Raw genomic sequence first — 20,579 nt, 5'->3', positions numbered from 1 at the left:
CACTAAAGACAGCGTGCCCCTCACCCTCACACCCTCGTATTTGTCAGACGTTGTTCTTCAGCAGCGTTTTCTGTCTTTTTTGCCATGATTGGTAGAAACGGAGCAGTCTTACGAGTCTAGTTTAGTCTGATTTGGGTTATTAAGAGACTAGCTGTAAATCCTCTCTAGATTATAGGCTGGATCAGCAACTAGCATTTCCATCCATTATTGATTAGTTGTCTTATGTTTCAGAAAATGCAACCATCAAATATTTGGCTTTTTGGCTTAAAACAGTCCTGATTGCCCTAATGTTTGAGATCTAAGATGGATTTTTTCCCCCCTAATGCCCATTTAAAAGCATGGTTACGGTCTCCCTGGGAAAAAAACTAAAAACACAAAAAAGTGAACATTTGAATGTATGAACAGTAGGGGTGGGTATTGGGAAGGACCTCACGATACGATACGCATCACGATACTTGAGCCACGATATGATACAAATTGCGATATCCCGATTATGCGATATATCCCGATATATCGCGATATTCTACATAGTTCACCGAAAAATTTAAAAATGCATTACACATCTTAAAATCCAAGTTGTATATATGTACATCAGATGATAGTGATAATGCATTGGACAGACTGAGTCAAAACAATGTAATTCAAATTTTCCATTTTAATTATGCAACATATTTGCATGAAAAAACACACTGAAACACAATGAAAAGTGCAGTGTGTGCATTATTCTTAGATACAAAATACTCAAAATAAAATGCAGTGTCTCACCCACACTGAAATTGAAATCACAAAAATACAGTACAGCTACTTGCCCCTGACTTAAAATGACAAAAATAAAATGCAGTGTCTCACCCACACTGAAATCACAAAATAAAGTGCAGCTAGGGATGGGCAAAAATATTGATACGGCAATATATCGCCATACATACATTGAATATCGATATCGTATTGGGAGACTATGTATCGCGATATATTGCCGTATCAATATTTTTGCCCACCCCTAATGAACAGGTTGCGCTGAGATGATAACTTTGCTCATTGGGGACATGTGTATGTTATGTTGAAAGAGCACAGTAAATAACGTCTTTTGTACTCTGTAGTTTTAGCATTATTTTTTCACCTTCTTGTATTTTAGTTCACCTCATTTCCTGTTTATTTTGTAAAGTACTCTTTCCTTTGAGAATATCTTTAAGTTTTACATCTTTTTTTTTGGTTTCTTGCCATCTATTCTCATGTCTGTTGATTACATCTCACCTTTGTCCTGCTCCTGCCATACACACCTGTGTCTCGCTGCTCCTTACTCACTCTCTTTACATGTTCACAGGATTTTGTGTTATTTTTTTCTTTGGTGATGTTCCTCTTCCATGCTCAGTTTTTCACTTACCTGTTCTTGGATTAATGTCTGGCCTCTGTTTTCGCATGGGCTTACCAGTTTTGTTGTTCGCTCCACGCTTTTTTTTTTTATTACATTCGAACTGTTCTTGGATTTATCGTTTTGCTGTGATTCATTTTCTTTTCTTTTCAATAACGACTGGCTTTCCTCTGCTTGTCTCTGCATTTCAGTTTTCGTTTAAACTAATCCTTGACAATAACTGGGTCTAAGGCGTTTAGAACAAAAAATAATTTAAAAAAGTGGAAAGAGATGGGGAAGACCTTGCCAGGAGCACTGAATCTGGCTTTGCAGTCGCAGCGTCGTGACTGGTGTTAATGTCGGTACTCGGTCACGGTGTGGAGTTATTTCCTTTTCCCCAGAACGTCACAGAATACATGGAGATTGGTGTTTTGTAGAAGATTAATGCTTTGTGGTAATGCTTCTATCTACATCTAAAGCCTCCGTTGAGTGTTTTTTTCTATTTTCTTTTTTTTCCATGTTTATGTTTTTCAGCTGAAGTGGACTAAATATAGTGGAAGTCACATTGTGGTGGCAGATTAAGCTGTAAACATGTTGTGTCAGGCGTAACACTCCCATGGTTGCTGTCAACAATCACGCCAACGCTGAAGATGTGATGTCATCTTTTTTCATAGGGACCCAGAAATCAAAGATATATTCAATATTTAGGAAAATAACAACCCAAAGCATCGAGTTTTCCGTTGATCTTAGGAGAGTTTTAGGACAAACCTTGTTCTGGACATCATTCTACACAAACTCAGTTTGTAGTGTTTACAGGAGCAGCTTTCCTACGTTTTGCTGTTCAGAAATAAGACCAAATTCTATTCAAAGGAAAATAAAGTGTGGACACATAGGATGAGTTGCAAAAAAATTAGAATAGTGACTAGAAAAGTGAAAATATTGTGTATTCTGAAGCTGTCGTCATTGTAATAAGTCTCAGATAGGAAAACTGTCAGATTAAAAGGGATGCACTTTTTTTTTCTTTTTCTGCTGAAATGTAGAATTGAAATAATGTCATGTTTACTCTGAATAAGAAATATTTGTTTGCATTACTCTCTTTCAAATTCCCATCCAAAACAGCTGCTTTTACTTTTCGACTGGTTATTTCAGTGCAAATAAGAGCCCAAATGTGACCGACAAAACTGGAGGTGAAGACACTAAAGCTGGCGCTTTATCAAAAAAAAGATAAAACTGACAACAAAAACAATATGATTAAGTAACAGAAAGCAGGTGGATCAGGGAAAAGCCAGACATTTGAAGTCTATTTTCTTTCCAGCGAAAAGCTTCCTAAATTAAATTTTCTGAACCGGGATCTGATTTGTAAGAGTGAGGAGCATTGAAGGAACTTTAAAATCAGATTTATGTGGAGATAAAGATGCATCCTGAAATTCCTGTTCAAGCCACAGCTGTCAATAGGTAGTTATAGTCGTCAGATACCCGGCAAAACGGCAACGTTTGCTCTTCTTCTCAATGTAATCTGGAGGTGTCTGGACCGGGGCCTGTGGTTGCTCACATGAGAGGAAACTACGTCACTGCATCAGGGAGGCTTGACTTCAGACACACCCTGAAAATCCTGGACACGCTAGTTTAAATGAAAAACTGTATTTTCAATGGTCCCACTTTACAATTAGTGTAACATACTTGTCAATCTTTTAACATTTTTTTCAAAGAACGATTACATTGCATGTAATGCGATTAACATGTCTCCATGGCAAGGCCCACTGTTGCTACAGAGAGCCTTAAAATGGAGGAGAAGCTGTTTTCAAAGGGCATGCAGCTTGTTGTAACAGGTTAAAACTCCACATTAGGAGGCTAGTGCGTTAGATGCGTGCCAGGAAACCTGAATCCATCTTCCACATGATCCAAAGGGGTCAACATTTCCTGTTAAACACCACTTCAGATTGTTCTCTGTTTTTTTTCTTTTTAATTCCACTCTCTGATTGATTACACATTGACATTTGAAAATCAATGCACGTAGAAATCTGTTTACTACTTAGACTTCTTTATTGTCACGTACAGCCAGTGTATCTGAGCGAAATTTCTGTTTTGACGCTCACGTAGATATTAGCAAAGGATGAAAATATATTAACAAGATTAACAAAATTACATCATTTAAACTTTATTACGTTTATTAAAGTCTATTTTTTGGCTATTTCTTGTTACATCATGAGATTGGGCTGTAGAAAGGATGCCCACTGAGCAGCAGTGGTACAGTATCTGTTGTTGGTGTTGTGGCCAGAGGTGGAGTCAGGAGTTTGGAATGAATTTCCTTGTCACATATAAGGAAAAAAAGTGGGCATATATGATGAGGATAATCATACATGTGGAGTTGAGATGGATAATAAGGGAGAACGAATTAGGGAATGAGATAAAAAGAGAAAAAAAAACTGCTTAGACAAAATTTAAATGCATAGCTCCAGTTTTTCTATTTTTCATTAAACTTGCACTTTTATTATCTCGGCCTGCTTTGTCACTATGATCACTTGTAATGAATTTTAAATGATGCAGAAAAACGTAGTTTTGATAATATGAGATTAGTCAACGTTGTTGACAAAAATCGATAATAAAAATGGTCACCAATGAATTTAAAAGTCGACTATTGACACAGAGTGAGGCATCTACCCCATTTCCATCCGCTGACAATGGCATAAGGTACAATGGCGTTCAGCTGCTATCGTAACCACATATGTTTTTCGACAGAGTGAGACGTCTCCCTCCCTTCTTATCTCTCCTGAGAGTTGCACATGTGCAGTAGAGTACAGCACCGGGTAGATAATGTGGCAATAAAGTTCATTAAAAGATGTATTTTTGAATGAAGTGTCCATCTTTCAGGTCTTTAATTCAGAATTGGCACATCATTCAAAACAACCTCATGCAAAACTTAAAAGCTGTGAGCTAAATTTAATAATTAGACATTTAATAAATATGAGATTCATAATCCGATTAGTCGACTAATTGTTTTAATAGTCGACTTACTGATCGTTAGTTGCAGCCATATTTGTGATGACTATTAAATGTGTCTTCAGGTTCCTCTGACAGACTTGCAAGAATCTGCCTGTATCCTAAACATCCATCTGTAATCGTTTTTCACTCGTTTTTGTTTTTTCTTGCTTGATATTTGGCAGAAAACCACAAAAAATCCTTAAAGTTGTATGAAGCAAGAAGTTAAAACTTTAAAAGAACCCCTTTGAGCAAAAGTCTGCTTGTATATGCCTGGGAGGTGACAGGAGCCTTGAAGCTTTGTTCCTGATACGTGTTCTTCACGTCTCTGATGTTAAAAAAAACAACATGAAACTTAAACGTGAATAAAATATATATGTGTGTATTAATTCAAGTGATTTTTTTTTAGAGGATTTAACGCACTTTGACAGTGTCATATCCAGACTCCTTAGAAGCTCCCAGCAGTGTAGGGGAGGTAAAAAACTGACTTTTCAGACTAGATGGAGCACTGCTGAGGATTAAACGTTGTACGCGTGCTTGTAAATAACAGATCTGGATTACCTCTGCAGTCATTTCAATGTCTTTATGCCTGTCAAAGCCTTTGGACAGACTAACAGTTCACATGATTATGGAAGTCCCGAGCTGACTTTTGAGAGAAATACTTCTCAAAGTCCAAAACTGCTCAATGGCACGGCTGTAATTACACCAAAAATATAATTCTCATGTGTGTGCAGTAAGTAATCACTTGAAAAAAGCAGATGACTGAAGTTTGCATGCACAAGTTTTTCATGTACAGATACGCAGTGAAGACAGCGATGGATGAAGTTTTTGGTACTTTCTTTAGTGTGGACAGAGTACACCCACCGACTGGAATGACTGGGTGGGGGGTCATGCAAGGAAAATTACTCTAATGTTGGTGGTTCCACAGAGGGTTCACAAAGAAATATAGGACTTGAAGAGGTGAAGAGGTGTCCAGTGCATTATGGATTTGAGGAAGAGATGTGTTTCTAGAAAAAATAAAGTGGATTTCCATAGGAACATTGTAAATATCAAGATATGAAATAGCTGTGTGAGAAAACCACTTATCAATGAAGCTGACTGATGAAAAAAAAGGCTTCAGTTCAATTCAATTTTATTTATATAGTGTCTATTGCAACAAAAGTTGTCTATAGGCGCTTTCCAGAGACCCACAACATGACCCTCAAGCAATTATTACATGAACAATAGTCGGTAAACCCCCCCCCCCCCCCCCCCCCCCCCCCCCCCCCCTAGTGGGAGAAAAACCTTAAGTCAAACAGTGGTAAGAAAAAACTCAACTTTAGGAGGGAAGGAACCTTGAGCAGGACCTGGATTATAAGGGGGGACCCTCCTGCTGGAGGCCAGACTGGGCAGAGCAGGAAAAGAGTGTTGGTGGACTACAGAGATGAACGTATAAACAGGTGTAGACAGCAGACACTGAGGTCGTCAGAGGGGGGGGGACTCCAGATCACGATGTCAGTAGGTATCCAACAGACATAGTATACAGACGGAAGTAAGCAGTGGGATGATCAGAGGGGGGGACTGCAGGTCAGCATGCAGCTCCTGAAGCTCTGGCCAGCAAACATGTACAGAAGAGAAAATGAGGGGGCAGACCAGCACAACAAACTACAAGCACAATGTAGAACCATTATTGTTATGAGATACTTCTATTTAATAACTGAGGGTTGTTCTGAAGAAAGGAAAGAGAAGAAGAGGAGAGACAAAGCGGGGAGGGGCACCGCTCAGTATATCATGTAGGTCTATAGTCTACGACAAAGCTCTGTTTAAGACGAGCTGCTCTAGTACTGTCCTGTAGCTGCCAGCTATGACTGCTGGTCCTAACACACTAGAGCTTACACTAACTATAGGCTTTACTAAACAGAAACGTTATAAGTTTGGTTTTAAAGGTGGAGGTGTTGTCAGCCTCCTTAACCCAAACTGGAAGTTGGTTCCATAGTGATGGTGCCTGATAGCAGAAGGCCCGTCCTCAAAACATTTGGACATACATTTGGAGAGTCTAGGAACTACAAGTAAACCTGCACTCTGAGAACAGAGAGTTCCATTAGGAACATGAAGTACTATTACTCTATTAGACTCACTCTGGGAGAGGATGTTCCTAATCTTTGCGATATTACGGAGATGGATAAACGCCGAAAATAACACCAAGGTTTTGCACAGTTGTAATTGAGTTCATCAACACCAACTAATCCCTTCCTAAGGTGTTTGGGACCAAAAATAATAACCTCTGTTTTATCGGAAATTAGAAGCAAAAAATTAGTGGACATCCAGTCCTTGATGTCCTTAGTACATGCCTGAAGTTTAGCTAATTATTCTGTTTCATCTGGCTTAATAGATAAATACAGCTGCGTATCATCAACATAGCAATGAAAATTGATCTTGTGGTTCTGGATTATACTTCCAGAGGGCTGCATATATAAACTGAACGGGATTGGCCCTAGCACTGAACCCTGCGGAGCACCATAGCAGAAACCCCGTGTACATGAACAAACTGGAATTTTTCAGATAGATATGATTTAAACCAACCTAGAGCTGTGCCTTTAATCCCAACAACATGCTTTAACCTGTGCAGTAAAATGCTGTGATCTACAGTATCAAAAGCAGTACTGAGGTCCAGTAGTATGGACACTAATCCCTTATTAGAGGCCATGAAAAGATCATTCGTGACTCAAACCAGTGATGTTTCTGTGCTATGATGCATTCTGAACCCTGACTGAAAAACTTCAAATAGATCATTTCTATACAAATGGTCACATAACTGGCTTGAAACTACCTTTTCCAGAATTTTAGATACAAATGGAAAGTTGGAAATTGGTCTATAATTAGCTAAAATGTCTGGGTCAAGAAAAGGTTTTTTAAGTAAAGATTTTATTACTGTAACTTTAAAAATCTGTGGTACCGTATTTTGACAACCATATGGTACGCCGTGTGGAAAGGCGCACCCTCAGTTTTGTGTGTCATTTCTGTATTTAAAAAACACACACGGCGCGCCGACCGAAAAGGCGCCATCTACACACACACATATGGAGCGCCGCCTGGCGAGTTATACCTGCAGTTGGTGCCTGTGTTCGACAACAACACAACACACACATGCGCGCCGCCGTACAACAACACACACACACAAGCATACACGTGTGCGTGTTTAAAAATAGAGCGGGAGCAAAACTTAGTTTTATTGTGCTTTATTTAAGTTATTACAATCGTTATTGCATCAAGATCGAAGTCTTCATCCTCTGTTTCTGCATTAAACAGGTGCGCTAAATCAAATATGCAACAGTTGTCAGGACTCAGCGTGTCGGGCTTCATCCGAGCCTGATTGCACTGAGACCGGGAGAACTGATCAGCGCTGCGGTGGGCACAAGCCAGGTGTGCAGCTTTCTGGCCATGGTGAGCAGCCGAGTCATTTTCCGTGCCGTGCGGCTCCTCGGAAATGATGCCGGCTTTTGCGAAAGCTCGAACAACAGTCCAGCCCAACAGTCCAGCCCAGCAGACACGTCAGCCCACGCATTTACAATCCATCAACAGTAAACAACGGAGCCCGCCGACCGAGCGGCTGCCGACGGCGGGCTCCGCCGTCGGCAGCCGACGCGTCCCTGCAGGCGGGGACGTGTTGGCTGCCGCTCGGTCGGGTGGTTCCTCCGGCCTTCGGGCCCTTCGGGGCGTCTACTTCTCGGTAGCGAGCCCGAGTCGCCCCGTCCACCCCACGTGTCCTGCCACGGAGCCGTCGCCGGGCAATCATGGGCAATTCACGCACCCCCCTTCCCCCTTTAACGTTCTCATGGTGGCCTCAATTACGTCCGCCTTACAATAATACAATGGGCGCATTGCGTCATTGGGCGCGTGGTAAATAAAAAAAAAAAGAAAAGACGTTTATAGGCGCCTAATGGTCGCAAATATACGGTACATATCCTAAGTTTAGGAATACGTTGATCTGGTCCAGTGTTGTCGTAGCAATAAGAGAAAAAAACATTTTTGAATAGCCGAGTCAGGATGGGGTCTAACAGGCACCAGGGAGATTTAGCTCTATTGACGAGTGAGGTCAGCTCAGGGAGGTCTACAGGATCGAAACAGTCTAGAATCAAGTCAGAGCCTAAGGAAGTCGCTAAAGCTGAAGAAATGCCCACAGCTGCTACAGAGTGGGCCTGGTTGATTTCGTCTCTAATTCTGATGATTTTACTGTTAAAGAAGCTCATAAAGTCTTCACTACTGAGAGATGCAGGAATGCATGGCTCAACAGAGTTGTGCCTCTTTGTCAGACTGGCTACAGTGCTGAACAGAAAATGGGGGTTATTTTTACTATCCTCTATGAACTATGAATTAGGCTTTTCTAGCTTTGCAGAAGAGCTTTTTTACATATTCTTTTCATGCATGATAAGAGTCTACAGACTTACAAGAGTACCACTTCCTTTCCATTTTTACGCACTTTTTGTTTCAGCACGTGGATTATACCAGGGAGTTAAGCTCCTATGGTGAGAGACCCTCTTTCTCAGAGGAGCAACTGCAACAAAAGCTGAGTTCAGCAAATCTTCAGTGTTACCGCCAGCAATATCAGCATCTGCAGAAGTACAGCCTAGGTCACTGCCATCAACTGCTTCACTGTGTTCCAGTGTAGTAAATTTTGCAATAGCTTAATCGGACAAATGTCTGCTAGAATAATACCTCCTATTTTGCACTTGAACGTTGACAATGTTAAATTCAAACGTTATTAAATAGTGGCCGGATCGGAGGGAGTTTACAGGGGACACTAACAGATTATTAGGTTCTACACTGTAGGTGAGGACGAGATTGAGGGTATGATAAAGCAGTCGGTTTGTTTACTTTTTGTGAAATGCCCATGAATTCTAGAAGAGAATTAAAAGCTAATTTAAGATTATCGCTGTCAACATCCATATGAATGTTAAAGTCACCCACTGTAATGACTTTGTCTGTACTGATCAATAAACCAGGTAGGAAATCTGAAAACACCAGCAGCACCAGCAGGAGGCCGGTACACTACCACTAACAAAACTGGCTTTTCTGATTCCCAGCTCGGGAGTTTTAGGCTAAGCGTGAGTCTTTGGAACGTATTATAATCCCATTTAAATTTAGATTTTATTTGAAGACTAGAGTTATAGATCGCCGCTACTCCTCCGCCTCGGCCAGGGCTTTGGGGAATATGATAATTAAAGTAACCGGGCGGCATTGATTCATTTAAACTAACAAACTCCTCCTCCTGTAGCCACGTTTCTGGTAAACAGAAAATATGACTCCTGGTCTCGGTAATTAGATTGTTTACCAATAGAGACTTGAAGCTTAATGATCGAATATTTAGTAGTATGCATTTTTGGCCTTAAATTCGTAGTAAATGCGCATTGGTTTTTAGTTTTACAACGTTACTTTGATTAATCTCTCAGTCACGATGCAATTAATGAACTTTTGGAGGGCAGGGAATCAACACCAATTCTAGTTTGCTTGGCACCATGTTAAAATTGCCAATTATATAGTGTATTCCAATAATTGTATTGGCAGGCGGTAGTCCCAGAGAAGCAACGGAGACTGCAGTTGTACATCCTGGCCTGGACCCTGGATTGTCAGGGGGAGTGTCTAATAATATCAGTCAAAGTTTATTTGGGATGCTATATTTTGGAGTATAGGGCTTTAACTCTGGAGCAATGGAGAAACATCTGATGAGTCCCGATTTAATCTGGTCCAGAGTGATCACCACATCAGCTTCAGAAGAATTGTTGATAAAGTGATGTGTTCATCATATCTACCATGCAGGCTTGTTGAAGCAGTTATGATCTGAGGTTGCTTCAGTCAGTTAGGTCTGGCTGCAGAAACATGACGTGCCCAAAACTGATGTCAGCTGATTACCTGAAGATACAATGAATCAACTGTATTGATAAAGCAGGACAAGAAATGTATTTTTTCCGATGCCAAATCCTAAACTACAAAGCTGAACTTTGACTGTGACTGCAATTTAAGATTGCAGCTGTATTTTGCTCTTTTTACTGGGGACTTAACATCTTTGTCTCTAAGAGTCAGTGGGGAGTGACAGTAAGGAGGGCAGGAGAATGACACACATGCATCCATTTAATTATAATATACACCCAAACTACTCTCATAAGAATTCTTACCAAATATCACCCGCTTTCTAATAAAATCAGTCATAGTTTTGGTATACTTTAGTTCTACATAAATGAAAAGTTGATGTTTTGGCTTCGCTGTCAGAAGTGCCCTGAACTAAGCTGATTCATTCATTGAGTTTAGTATAACTCATGTTCTTTTCTTTTAAATCACTTTCTGGTAATTAAATGAATATCACGGGTCATTGAATCCTTTCTGAGTTTCATTGATGGAAAATCAGTGTCTTAATTCATGCAAATTTCATGTAAATGTTATCTCTCAAGAACCGCAACGGAAACTTTTAAGTCATTCCTCTACTTGGCGCATTAGCTTTCTTTTTTTTACTGAATTGTTTTAGTTGCTGCACATTAAAGCGGACAAAGGGTGTGATGTGATGCTCTGATTCATGACCTTTGAATGACCCTCTTTGCTAGGGCCTCACATGCATCAGCATGTCCTTATTAACTCCACAGCATAGATGACATTGTGTTCATGGGAACCCCTGTATGACTGTGATGTAAGCTTACATCTGTTCACAAATGTGTGTCCTCTTCTCAGCAGGAAAGCTGCAATGCAGCATTTCCTACAGCACATCACAAGCCCAACACTGCAGACCTGCGAGTCTGCTCAACATAATCGAGCAAAGATGAAATAGAGCCCAGACAACAAAACTTGTGCTACCATGGCCCATTATAGAGGCGTATACACTTTCCTGCCGTGGAGTGCTGCTGCACTAAGTGAAAGTTCGAAAAATGAACATCAAGCCTTCTTTTTGGCATCATCACAGTATATAGAATAAAACTGGACTTCTTCAGGTTTTTTTTATTTGTTCTCTTATGCATTTGAGTCACTAGAGTCACAGTGAGAGAGAAAATATTTGCATGCCTGTGTGAGTCCAGTCAATGAGACTGAAACCCAGGCCCAGCCTGACAGCCCGTGAGTCAGAGCAGGTCTCCCCCACTAGAAAACCCACCGTGTGGACATAAATCAGAGAGAAATTCTCTTGTGCAGTGTACACTGATGAAAGAAACATATTACACCATCCGTGATCGTTTTCACAGCATGTAGTGATTGTAACTGCTCTCTTTCTAGGCCAGCCCACGATATCAGCCTGGAGGAGTTTGATGATGAAGATCTCTCTGAAATCACAGACGACTGCGGGATTGGACTCAACTATGACTCTGATCCGTATGAAAAGGTGAGTCTGTTTTTATCTGTTACAGCTTATTGATATTGCAGGCATTTTTTTTTCTTTGTCTTCGTTCATGTAACAGTTCACACATTAAAAAAAACAAGCTTTCTGACCAGTTTAATTTTGTTAGACTTAAATTAAATCCCATTTTCTCTGTTTGGTAACCTTTATTAGTAACTCATCTATTGAGAAGCATCATGTCCCTGCTGCATAACTGTTGTACGAACCACAACCTGGATTAATCTAAAACAACAAAATGTTGTTTCATCTTGGCGTCGGCACTTGGGCCAGTTCCATCCAATTCATGCCACAATCATGGTATGAAATGCATACGAAATGCATACGGAAATGCTGTGACACAACAATTGAAAATAAAAGCCAGCACAAATTTTATCCAGAGGATCAGTGTTGTTGCTAGAGGTTATGGAAATAATGACAGATTAAGGTTGATTCAGCTGGTCTGAAGATATGCAACAGCCATCTCAATTATGAAAATAACTAAGTACAAAAAGGACATATGTCAACATAATTGATTGTCTTAAAAAAGAGACAAGTTACATTGCATTGGGAAATAATAAACCCCAAACTTAACACATCACTAAATCTTACACTGTTAGAGCTTGGGAGGCCAGATAAAGTGTCCAATTAAACTCAGAAAATGATCGGAGAGTAATCCGTTTAACAGTCTTCACAAATCTTAATAGCAGTGGTGAAGCTGTAACTCGGATAAGCTGCCTTGAAGTTCATGAAACTGGTCACATTAAACAGTTATCTGCTGGAGAAAGTATTTCAACCTCTTAGTTGTCCAAACTTGTGCATCCCCTGCCTCACATGTGTAAAGAGAATGCACTGCTTCTTCGGTGCTTCCTCCTCTGGTTAACGGGAACAGCTGGACACCCTCCATGGAGCAACGCACAAATCACACTGAATCTGAGTAACAGGTATTCATTCGCCCGCCCACTCTGTATCTAAAACAAATTCCATGCAACCTTTCCAATTATGATCTTATTCAAGTGGCCGTGTTATGAAGCATGAGCAAATAATCATCCCACCAGTCTGACCTTTTTCAGCGTCAGTTATACAGTCATCCTCTCTGTCCATCCGGTGGGATGTAAATGTTTTATGCTGGTGGCGTTGAGCCACGGCTGCAGCAGAGGGTGGGTGACCCAGTGCAGTTTGCTGCTATGCAGAGACAACCTCCTTCTCTCCCTCCCAAGTGTGCTTCCCTCGCTCCCTCCCTATGCAGAGTGTTGCTTAGAGACAGAGCTCACACTCCCTCCTCGTTCTCAGCCACCCTCCACCTCTCCTCCCCCCTTGTAGCTTTCCTTCCTCCACTTTCTCATTCTCTGCCTCTCTTGCCTACTGAGGTGCCCTGGAATAGGGATTTAACTGGAGGGGGGGGGGGGGTTGTAACTGAAGGTTAAGCTCTTGCTTTAATTCTGTGACTGATATTTTGCATCCTGAGCTTAAATCCACCGACAAAACCCGTTATGGAAAGCTCTAAAACCTGTTTGCAACAGACCTGCTTTTTGTTTTATTTATTTATACATTTATTGTGATGCATATTATATATACAGTATATATGTATGGGTATATCTCTGTTAATATATATGGATATATAGTTATATGTAGATATGTTGGTAAATGGATGTATATTCATGTTGATATATAGACTTATATTATGGTTTTTTTTGTGTTCTATAAGTAAGCTCATTGATTCTCTTGCTATTTTGGAAAAATGAATATAAGATTTAGGGGTAGGACCTGATAAGTATATACTTCAATCCTACTCCCTTTCGAATATGCTGGTGGAGGTCTGCCTTGTCTTTTGTTTACAGACAAGTATGTATGTGTGTGTGTGTGTGTGTGTGTGTATATGTATGTATGTATATATGTATATATATATATATATATATATATATATATATATATATATATATATATGTATATATATGTGTATGTATGTATGTGTATATGTACGTATGTGTGTATGTGCATGTATATATATATATATATATATATATATATTTGTACTTCATTTTTTTTTTACTTTTTAGTATTGTTCTTTCTAATTTGCATATTCGAAATAAAGCTCAATAATAATAATATTAAAAGACCTACAGAGAACGAGAGATGACAGAGATGTCACACAATGGAGCAGTGTCCTCTTTCCACTTCCCCTCCCACCCACAAATGTTTAGACACACGCTCATCAGCAGAAGCCCTGACTGGCCGCTTCACAAACATGAAAAGCGCGGGGCAGAGGCGGTGTCGGTCCTTGTTACGTTGCATCACCGCCCAGAGGAAGTCATTGTTGCTGACACGGGATGGATAGAACTCAAAAGCATTTGCCCTCTGGGCGTGCATGCGTGTGCATGTGTGTTAGAATAACAAAGGAACGATAGGCGAGACGGAGAATTTCATGGCAGGGTACTTCACATGGTATTTGATTTTGCCTGCATCAGTAAGGTAGTTGACACTTTGTCAGCTCATCATCATCATCATCAGCTGCAACAGCAGCAATTTTCCACACACGCACCCGCAGTCCAGCGATGAGGACGACAGATTTCACGTCAGTGTGATGCACTCACATCGGGCAGCATGTCTTTGATGTTAAGGACGAGCAGCCAATCTAAGTGGTGAGATTATCCTCAGGTCCTAATCCCTGGCTCTGATAGATTATATTTCGTTTTGGACTTCAGGTTTTATAATCTGCATAACACTGTAGATTAGTGCTTTGCCTTTGTGACGGGGGCACGCATGTAGCATGCACGTGATCAACACGAACACTCAAATATCATTAAGCAGCTTATTTCATCCTCTGCAGATTTTGACCTGATGTTTTGTCTTTGAGAAGACTGTAACTGACAACAGAGCCTTCTCGTTGTCTCGATTTTGTCCCCGACTGTCCTTTTCTACTGTTTTTAACAGTAAAATGTTGGTGCCATCCTTCTCTACAATGTTGCTATACGTCATTGAGTTTTGCAGCTCTCTCAAGGCCCCACTGGAGAATTTCAGTCAGATTTCAGTCAGCAACTGCACATGGCATCAACTTGATCCCTTGCTGTTGGTTTTTTGGCGTTAGGAATAGTGATGCACCGAAATGAAAATTTATGGCCGAAACCGAAACTGAAAATAATAATAAACACTTGGCCGAATACCGAACAATACCGAACATGGTTCTTCGCAGTTTTTCATTTATTTTGCCAATTTTTTCACCATTGCATAAATAAAATAAATTTGATTTAGGCATGCCTTTAAAAGAAAAAAATATTTTACAAAATTACAAGGTAGAAAACATTTGTTGAACATAAAAAACTGAACATTTTTTAATTTCCCAGCATTTCTTAAATATTCCAGCAGACATTATACCAGCAAAGAACAATAACTTAAAATAAATAAATTAGCAAAATACATTTTTTGGCCATCTTTGAGCTTACGTTAGGCTTAACTGACTGAACATTGTAACATAGGCCTTAAAACAATAAAAATGCATTAAAGCGCTCAGGGTTTTTTATCATTTCAAATGATAAATCAAACTTGTAGCTGAAAGACTTTGCAGATGTGCCCCCTCTAGATATTTGAGCAGAACATTCATTGCAAACAGCCATTCTTGTATTATTCTTTGCCACTCTAAAATACTTCCACACTGCTGACATGTTTGCACCACTTCACTCCACGCTCTTCCACGTTTGATTTCGTCATCTAAACGCACCTATAATAGATTGATTTATGTTGTTTTGGTTCCACCTGCTGGTGAATGTTAGGTAAAATTCTTATGTGGTTAGTTTTTGGTTAGCCAACGATTTATGTTTGTGGTGCGCAACCATTACGGAGCGGCCAGTCTATTTCCTTATATTACAACGGTGTTATCAATTGTTCGTTTTTTTTCCCACTTATTCCACCGAACACTGAAAGTGTTTTTTTGCCATTTTCGGCCGAACAATTTCGGTTACCGAACAATCGGTGCATCACTAGTTAGGAAGCATTTTCTTATTGCGTGACTCAGATTTTAGGAAAGGTTGAACCCTCATTTGTCTCCAGAATACTTTGGTGTACAGAGGAGTTCACGGTTGACCTAATGACTCAAGGTGTTGTGGCTGCACGATAGCCCGAGTCATCACCCCTCCACCACCATGCTTAACAGTCAGTATGAGGTGCTTGTGCTGACATGTGTCACCTGGTATATCAAACTGGGTGTGATGCACAGATATCTCGAAATTGGTGCCATCTACCCTGAACTAATGTGATTTTTCTCAGATGCAACTTTTCAGACCCTTTCTCTTGGGACCTGTTCCAAACAAGCGCTATCTTTTCTTTCTCTAGGCGTCATGTAGTTGAACATTTGATAAGCCTTATTGATGTCTGACGAGTCTGAGATGGAAATGATCTTTCAGCTTTTCTCAGTTTTATGGGTGCTGTGATGTTTTATCACTCCTCCTTGGAATGCTGCAGACATGCAAACTGTCAAGACCTCTGCTTTCAGAGAGGTGACCACACCTGCTGATGATTTATTTATCAAGCACATTTCATTATCAGCACTGCAGTCTTACTTATTCTCTCAACTCCTGTGGAAGCACTGAGAGATGCATAGTGTTTCTGAATATTTACATTTTTTTCACTACATAAATGACGGCACAGTGTAAAATGTTATGTGTTATTATTCTTCAGCTGTTGGCTTTACCTAATTTTAAGGCCCAGGTGACTTTTATTACCCTGTGATACATGTGGGCATGGATAATTCAAAGCAGCAGTGTCCATGTCTCAGCTGTGGGGCTCCTCTTAATGTTGAAATGTTTAAATGACAAGGCCGTATGTTTGAAATCTTTAAGGATGAAATTTGGCTGTGTCGGGTTCTTTAAACATTCTAGGGACAATATGAATATAAGTGTGCCTGGCCTTTCTCAGTTATTAGTGGCCAACCCTTTATTAACACCCCGGTAATCAAATTATTCTCAGAACTGCCAAACAGGAGTTGTGTATTTCTCCTATTCTGCTATAGTCTTTTTGTCCTGCAGGCTGGATTGTTCTCTTTACAGCACAGTGGGTCAGATAAATTAATGTCAGGGCAAGATGGTCCTGCAGTTTAACCCAAAACCTCTGTTCTCTGCATCATCTGCAAGTACAGCACTGTAAAGCGGAGCTGCCGTCTCACTGATTTCCTGATGCGCAACAGCAGCAGCAGCATCAGAGTCAGAAGGTAAAGAAATAGCCATAGTGCAAAAGCCTGCAGTCTCCTCATTAGACATCAACAAGCTTCTGTCTTCAACTATTTTCTTTTATTTATATCTCTGCTTACTGTTTAAATAAACAGATAAATATGATTTCATACAGTTCAAACATACCTTCGTCAAACAGTTGGACAGGTATGGTTAGTATAGGTTAAAGAAGTTCCTGGCGTACTGATATTTAAAGAGCTTGGTTTAATTTATATTAAACACATTTGCTCTCAGATTTCTGTGAGTGCATATAAGAGTCGCTTTCATTCACAACTCCCCCGTTGGAGCGCAGGTTTATCTGCAGGGTGATAGAGAAAGAACAGTCACAGGGCTTGATGGGATGTCCTTGGGAACTGGAGAAGGCGGGGGTTGAATCTTGCCGACACACAACTCTTATTTTTAGTTTTTCTTGAAGCCCGCCTCCCTGTCTGCCTGTCAGGTGGCCTTGCTAGAGAACAGTGCATCTGGTTTCCCTCTGGCAGATAAAGAATCCACAACCAGTGTTGGATCTGTGGGTTTTCCACACTGTCAACCAGTTATGCTTTGGTGATGGACTATGAGAGCTCTGTGAGATCTGACGGTGTTTAAACTTTGCCAGAGAGTGTTTTTGTATCGACAGTAATGGCTCTTTTCCAGGCGTATTTTCACATCTTACAGCAAAATCAGACGAGTTAATGACGTAGCGAGTAGGAATGGACGATATTTTACCGTTCACGATAAACCGTCATCTCACCGTCAATTTGTCATCTCGCGGTAAAAACGAAAAATCTTTCCCGTTGATGACGTTTTTGTGTAAAGCTGATTTATGGTTCTGCATTAAATCCACGCACAACGTACAGGAAGGAAGGAAGGAAGGAAGGAAGGATATGAGCCAGAAGGAAGGAAAGAAAGAAAGATAGATAGATATGAGCCAGAAGGAAAGGAAGAAAGAAAGAAAGAAATGAGCCTGAAATAAATAAATAAATGAGCCTGAAAGAAAGAAAGAAAGAAAGAAAGAAAGAAAGAAAGAAAGAAAGAAAGAAAAAAAGAAAGAAAGAAAGAAATGAGCCTGAAAGAAAGAAAGTAAGATAAATTCCCATTGATGACGTTTTTGTGTAACAAACATGGCGGATCTGAGAGCGAGATAGATTTATAGTTACATAGGTGGAGTTGAATTGGTATTTTTTTTATCGTCATTTTTATTGTTATCGGGATAAATGCAAGAAATTATCGTGATACATTTTTTAGTCCATACCGCCCATCTCTAGTAGCGAGAAGTGTGCATGTTCATGTTTACTCTCCGGGCAGAAGACTGAGCTGATTTCAGCTGCCTCAGGATGTGCCACACGTCAGCAAAATTGTGGAGAGGGTGAGCTTTGACGCGTCCACCACAAGGACCCCTGCACCCAGGAGCGAAGAAACTGCTGCGCTGTTCAAACGGAGAAGCCTGACACATCAATCTAGAGGACTGTTTTGGTCAAATTCAGAGCAGGGAAATTCAGCTGTGAGTGGGCTGGACTTATTATACAGATAGATGGTCAGCACCATTTAGGGTGTAATAGTATCCAAACAACATGCTGCCTTTTGCTAATTAAATGTGTTAATCTCTACTTTAGAAAGCTTATTTCATGGAGGCGGTGGTCTATCAAACCTCAAACCGTATTTAGTCATCCTCTTTCCGGTAAACAAGCTGAAACCTGAGAGACGTCTCATCGATCCGCCCTCATCCCACTGCCCCGCTATTATTCCATACTCGGCAAACATCTATTTCTCTTTGCTGATGCCAGCCCTTGTTTCAACTGCTAATATGGGGACGAGCTCTGTGGTTTCAGGGTCGCGGCGGGTGCATGTATGCGCAGAGACAACAAAATCCAACTCGCATCATTTGAAGGATTGTAAGTAAAAAAGAGGAGGCGCGTCCCTCCCGTCTCCACTCCAGCTTGAGCCATGCTGTACAAAGCTGATAACAGCCTAACCTCTCTCTAACTGAGAGAATAATTATATCGTTGCCACAAAGGGGAAAAAAAACTATTACAACTGTGTGAATACACCAGTTTTCAGCGTTAATTACACTGGAATCAATTTATGTTCCTATATTACAAAGTGCATGAGCTTCAGTCATCTTTTCAGATTTCCAAACATGCCCATGACTTTGAAGAGTTACATAACGTTTCAAGCGGTACTTCCTCACAATCTTGAAAACCCTAAAGTACATAAAATAAGATGTGAGATAATGGTTGAGGAATTAAACTTCGGAAGGACACATTACCCCAACAAATTTATACTTTGTATTAGCTCTTTCCACAACTTTTGTACAGAGCGTCTCAAAGCATGTGGGACTCCTGTTAGCCCTCCAGGTCCCGGATGATATCGGACCCATATGGTAAGACTGAAATGCACCAGGGAATTGTGATTATATGTGTCAATTGGGCTTTATCTACCCATTGTGCCATCAAACCTCTACCACGGCCAGATGTGCATTTGCAAAGCTGCGTTAAACACTACGACAGATCAGCAACAGAAGGCTCTGACCTCAGACAACAAGAGGCTGCGAGCACGGAACGGCTCAGAAAAACCACCAATAGAGAAAAGAAACAGCTCACATGGAGGATTCCTTGTGTCCTTTCAAATGCAACTACCGGTAATTGAATTAGAGAAGGAACTTATTTCTCTGATTTACTATTTTGATCTGCAGTCGATTCTGAAGAATCAGCAATAACTAAACTTAGCTGCTGTCACAGCTGGAGAGGAGAGGCTAAAAATGTTGTCATGAAAAATGTTGACTTGAGATAAATGTTAGAATATAAACATCCATGAGTTTATGTAAAGTCCCTGATGACAAAACATCCAGTATGAGCGGGTCCATTTAAACTCCTACTATGAAAAAGCTTGACACCAAAGTAGTCTTCTTTGTAAGTTATTATGTTGTAATAGCAAACAAAATCTTTTTTTTTTTTTTTTGATTTTGTACTCAATTCAAGCAGAAAAAACTTTAAGGAGGTGATTCTTAAACAGACAAATATGTCAAGAGACCCTGGAAGCTCTATGAACGTATCCTCTCCATGCAGTTCATTCATTCATTCATTCATTCATTCATTCATTCATTCATTCATTCATTCATTCATTCATTCATTCATTCATTCATTCATTCATTCATTCATTCATTTATCAATTCATATATCCTGTGTAATACCAGCACGTAAGAACGTATGTGTCATTTATTTACCATATGAGCATTCACAAACAGGAGCAGACGTCAATATGACAGGCCACAAGTCTTTAGTTAAGGAATGACCGTCCAGGGCTGGACTATTATTGTATGCAGGACTTTTGTGGGAATCCAGTTTCACCTATATGTTTTCATTTGGCCACTAACTTTACTTGATGTTTATGAAGTTCAGCTGCTTTATTTCACGTGCACTCGTCTATACAAGTTGAAGATCTACATGATCAACATGATTTCCCGGACGACCAGGAATCTCATGCAAATTTTCATCATCATCAGTTTTTTATTGGAAAATGAAAATATATATTATTAAATTAGATGGCAAATTAGTTAATATATACATGAATGAATTGTCTAATTTATAAAGTGTTTTCTTGTTGAGTATTGAGTTCAATAAGCTAAATCAGCTAAATTAAATCAGGGATTTGAAATGGTAATTCTGTTTCAATATTCTTTTCCCCGCTGTATTTTCAAATCCTTTTCCAAATGGTCTTT

At 40.1% G+C, this 20,579-nt stretch overlaps 1 protein-coding gene across 2 annotated transcripts in view; it reads left to right on the top strand.

Annotated features, from left to right (window-relative positions):
• Positions 1–20,579, top strand: part of mapk8ip2 (mitogen-activated protein kinase 8 interacting protein 2) — a 38,853-nt gene that overhangs the window by 4,443 nt on the left and 13,831 nt on the right. For both annotated transcript variants that reach the window (XM_061722014.1, XM_061722012.1), the window contains exon 2: positions 11,561–11,666. In XM_061722014.1, the coding sequence (XP_061577998.1) occupies positions 11,561–11,666 (106 nt within the window). The remainder of the gene's footprint in view (positions 1–11,560; positions 11,667–20,579) is intronic.

This window comes from Cololabis saira, chromosome 5, assembly GCF_033807715.1.
Source record: "Cololabis saira isolate AMF1-May2022 chromosome 5, fColSai1.1, whole genome shotgun sequence".
NCBI lineage: Eukaryota > Metazoa > Chordata > Actinopteri > Beloniformes > Belonidae > Cololabis > Cololabis saira.
This window is presented reverse-complemented; position numbering and strand designations above follow the sequence as displayed.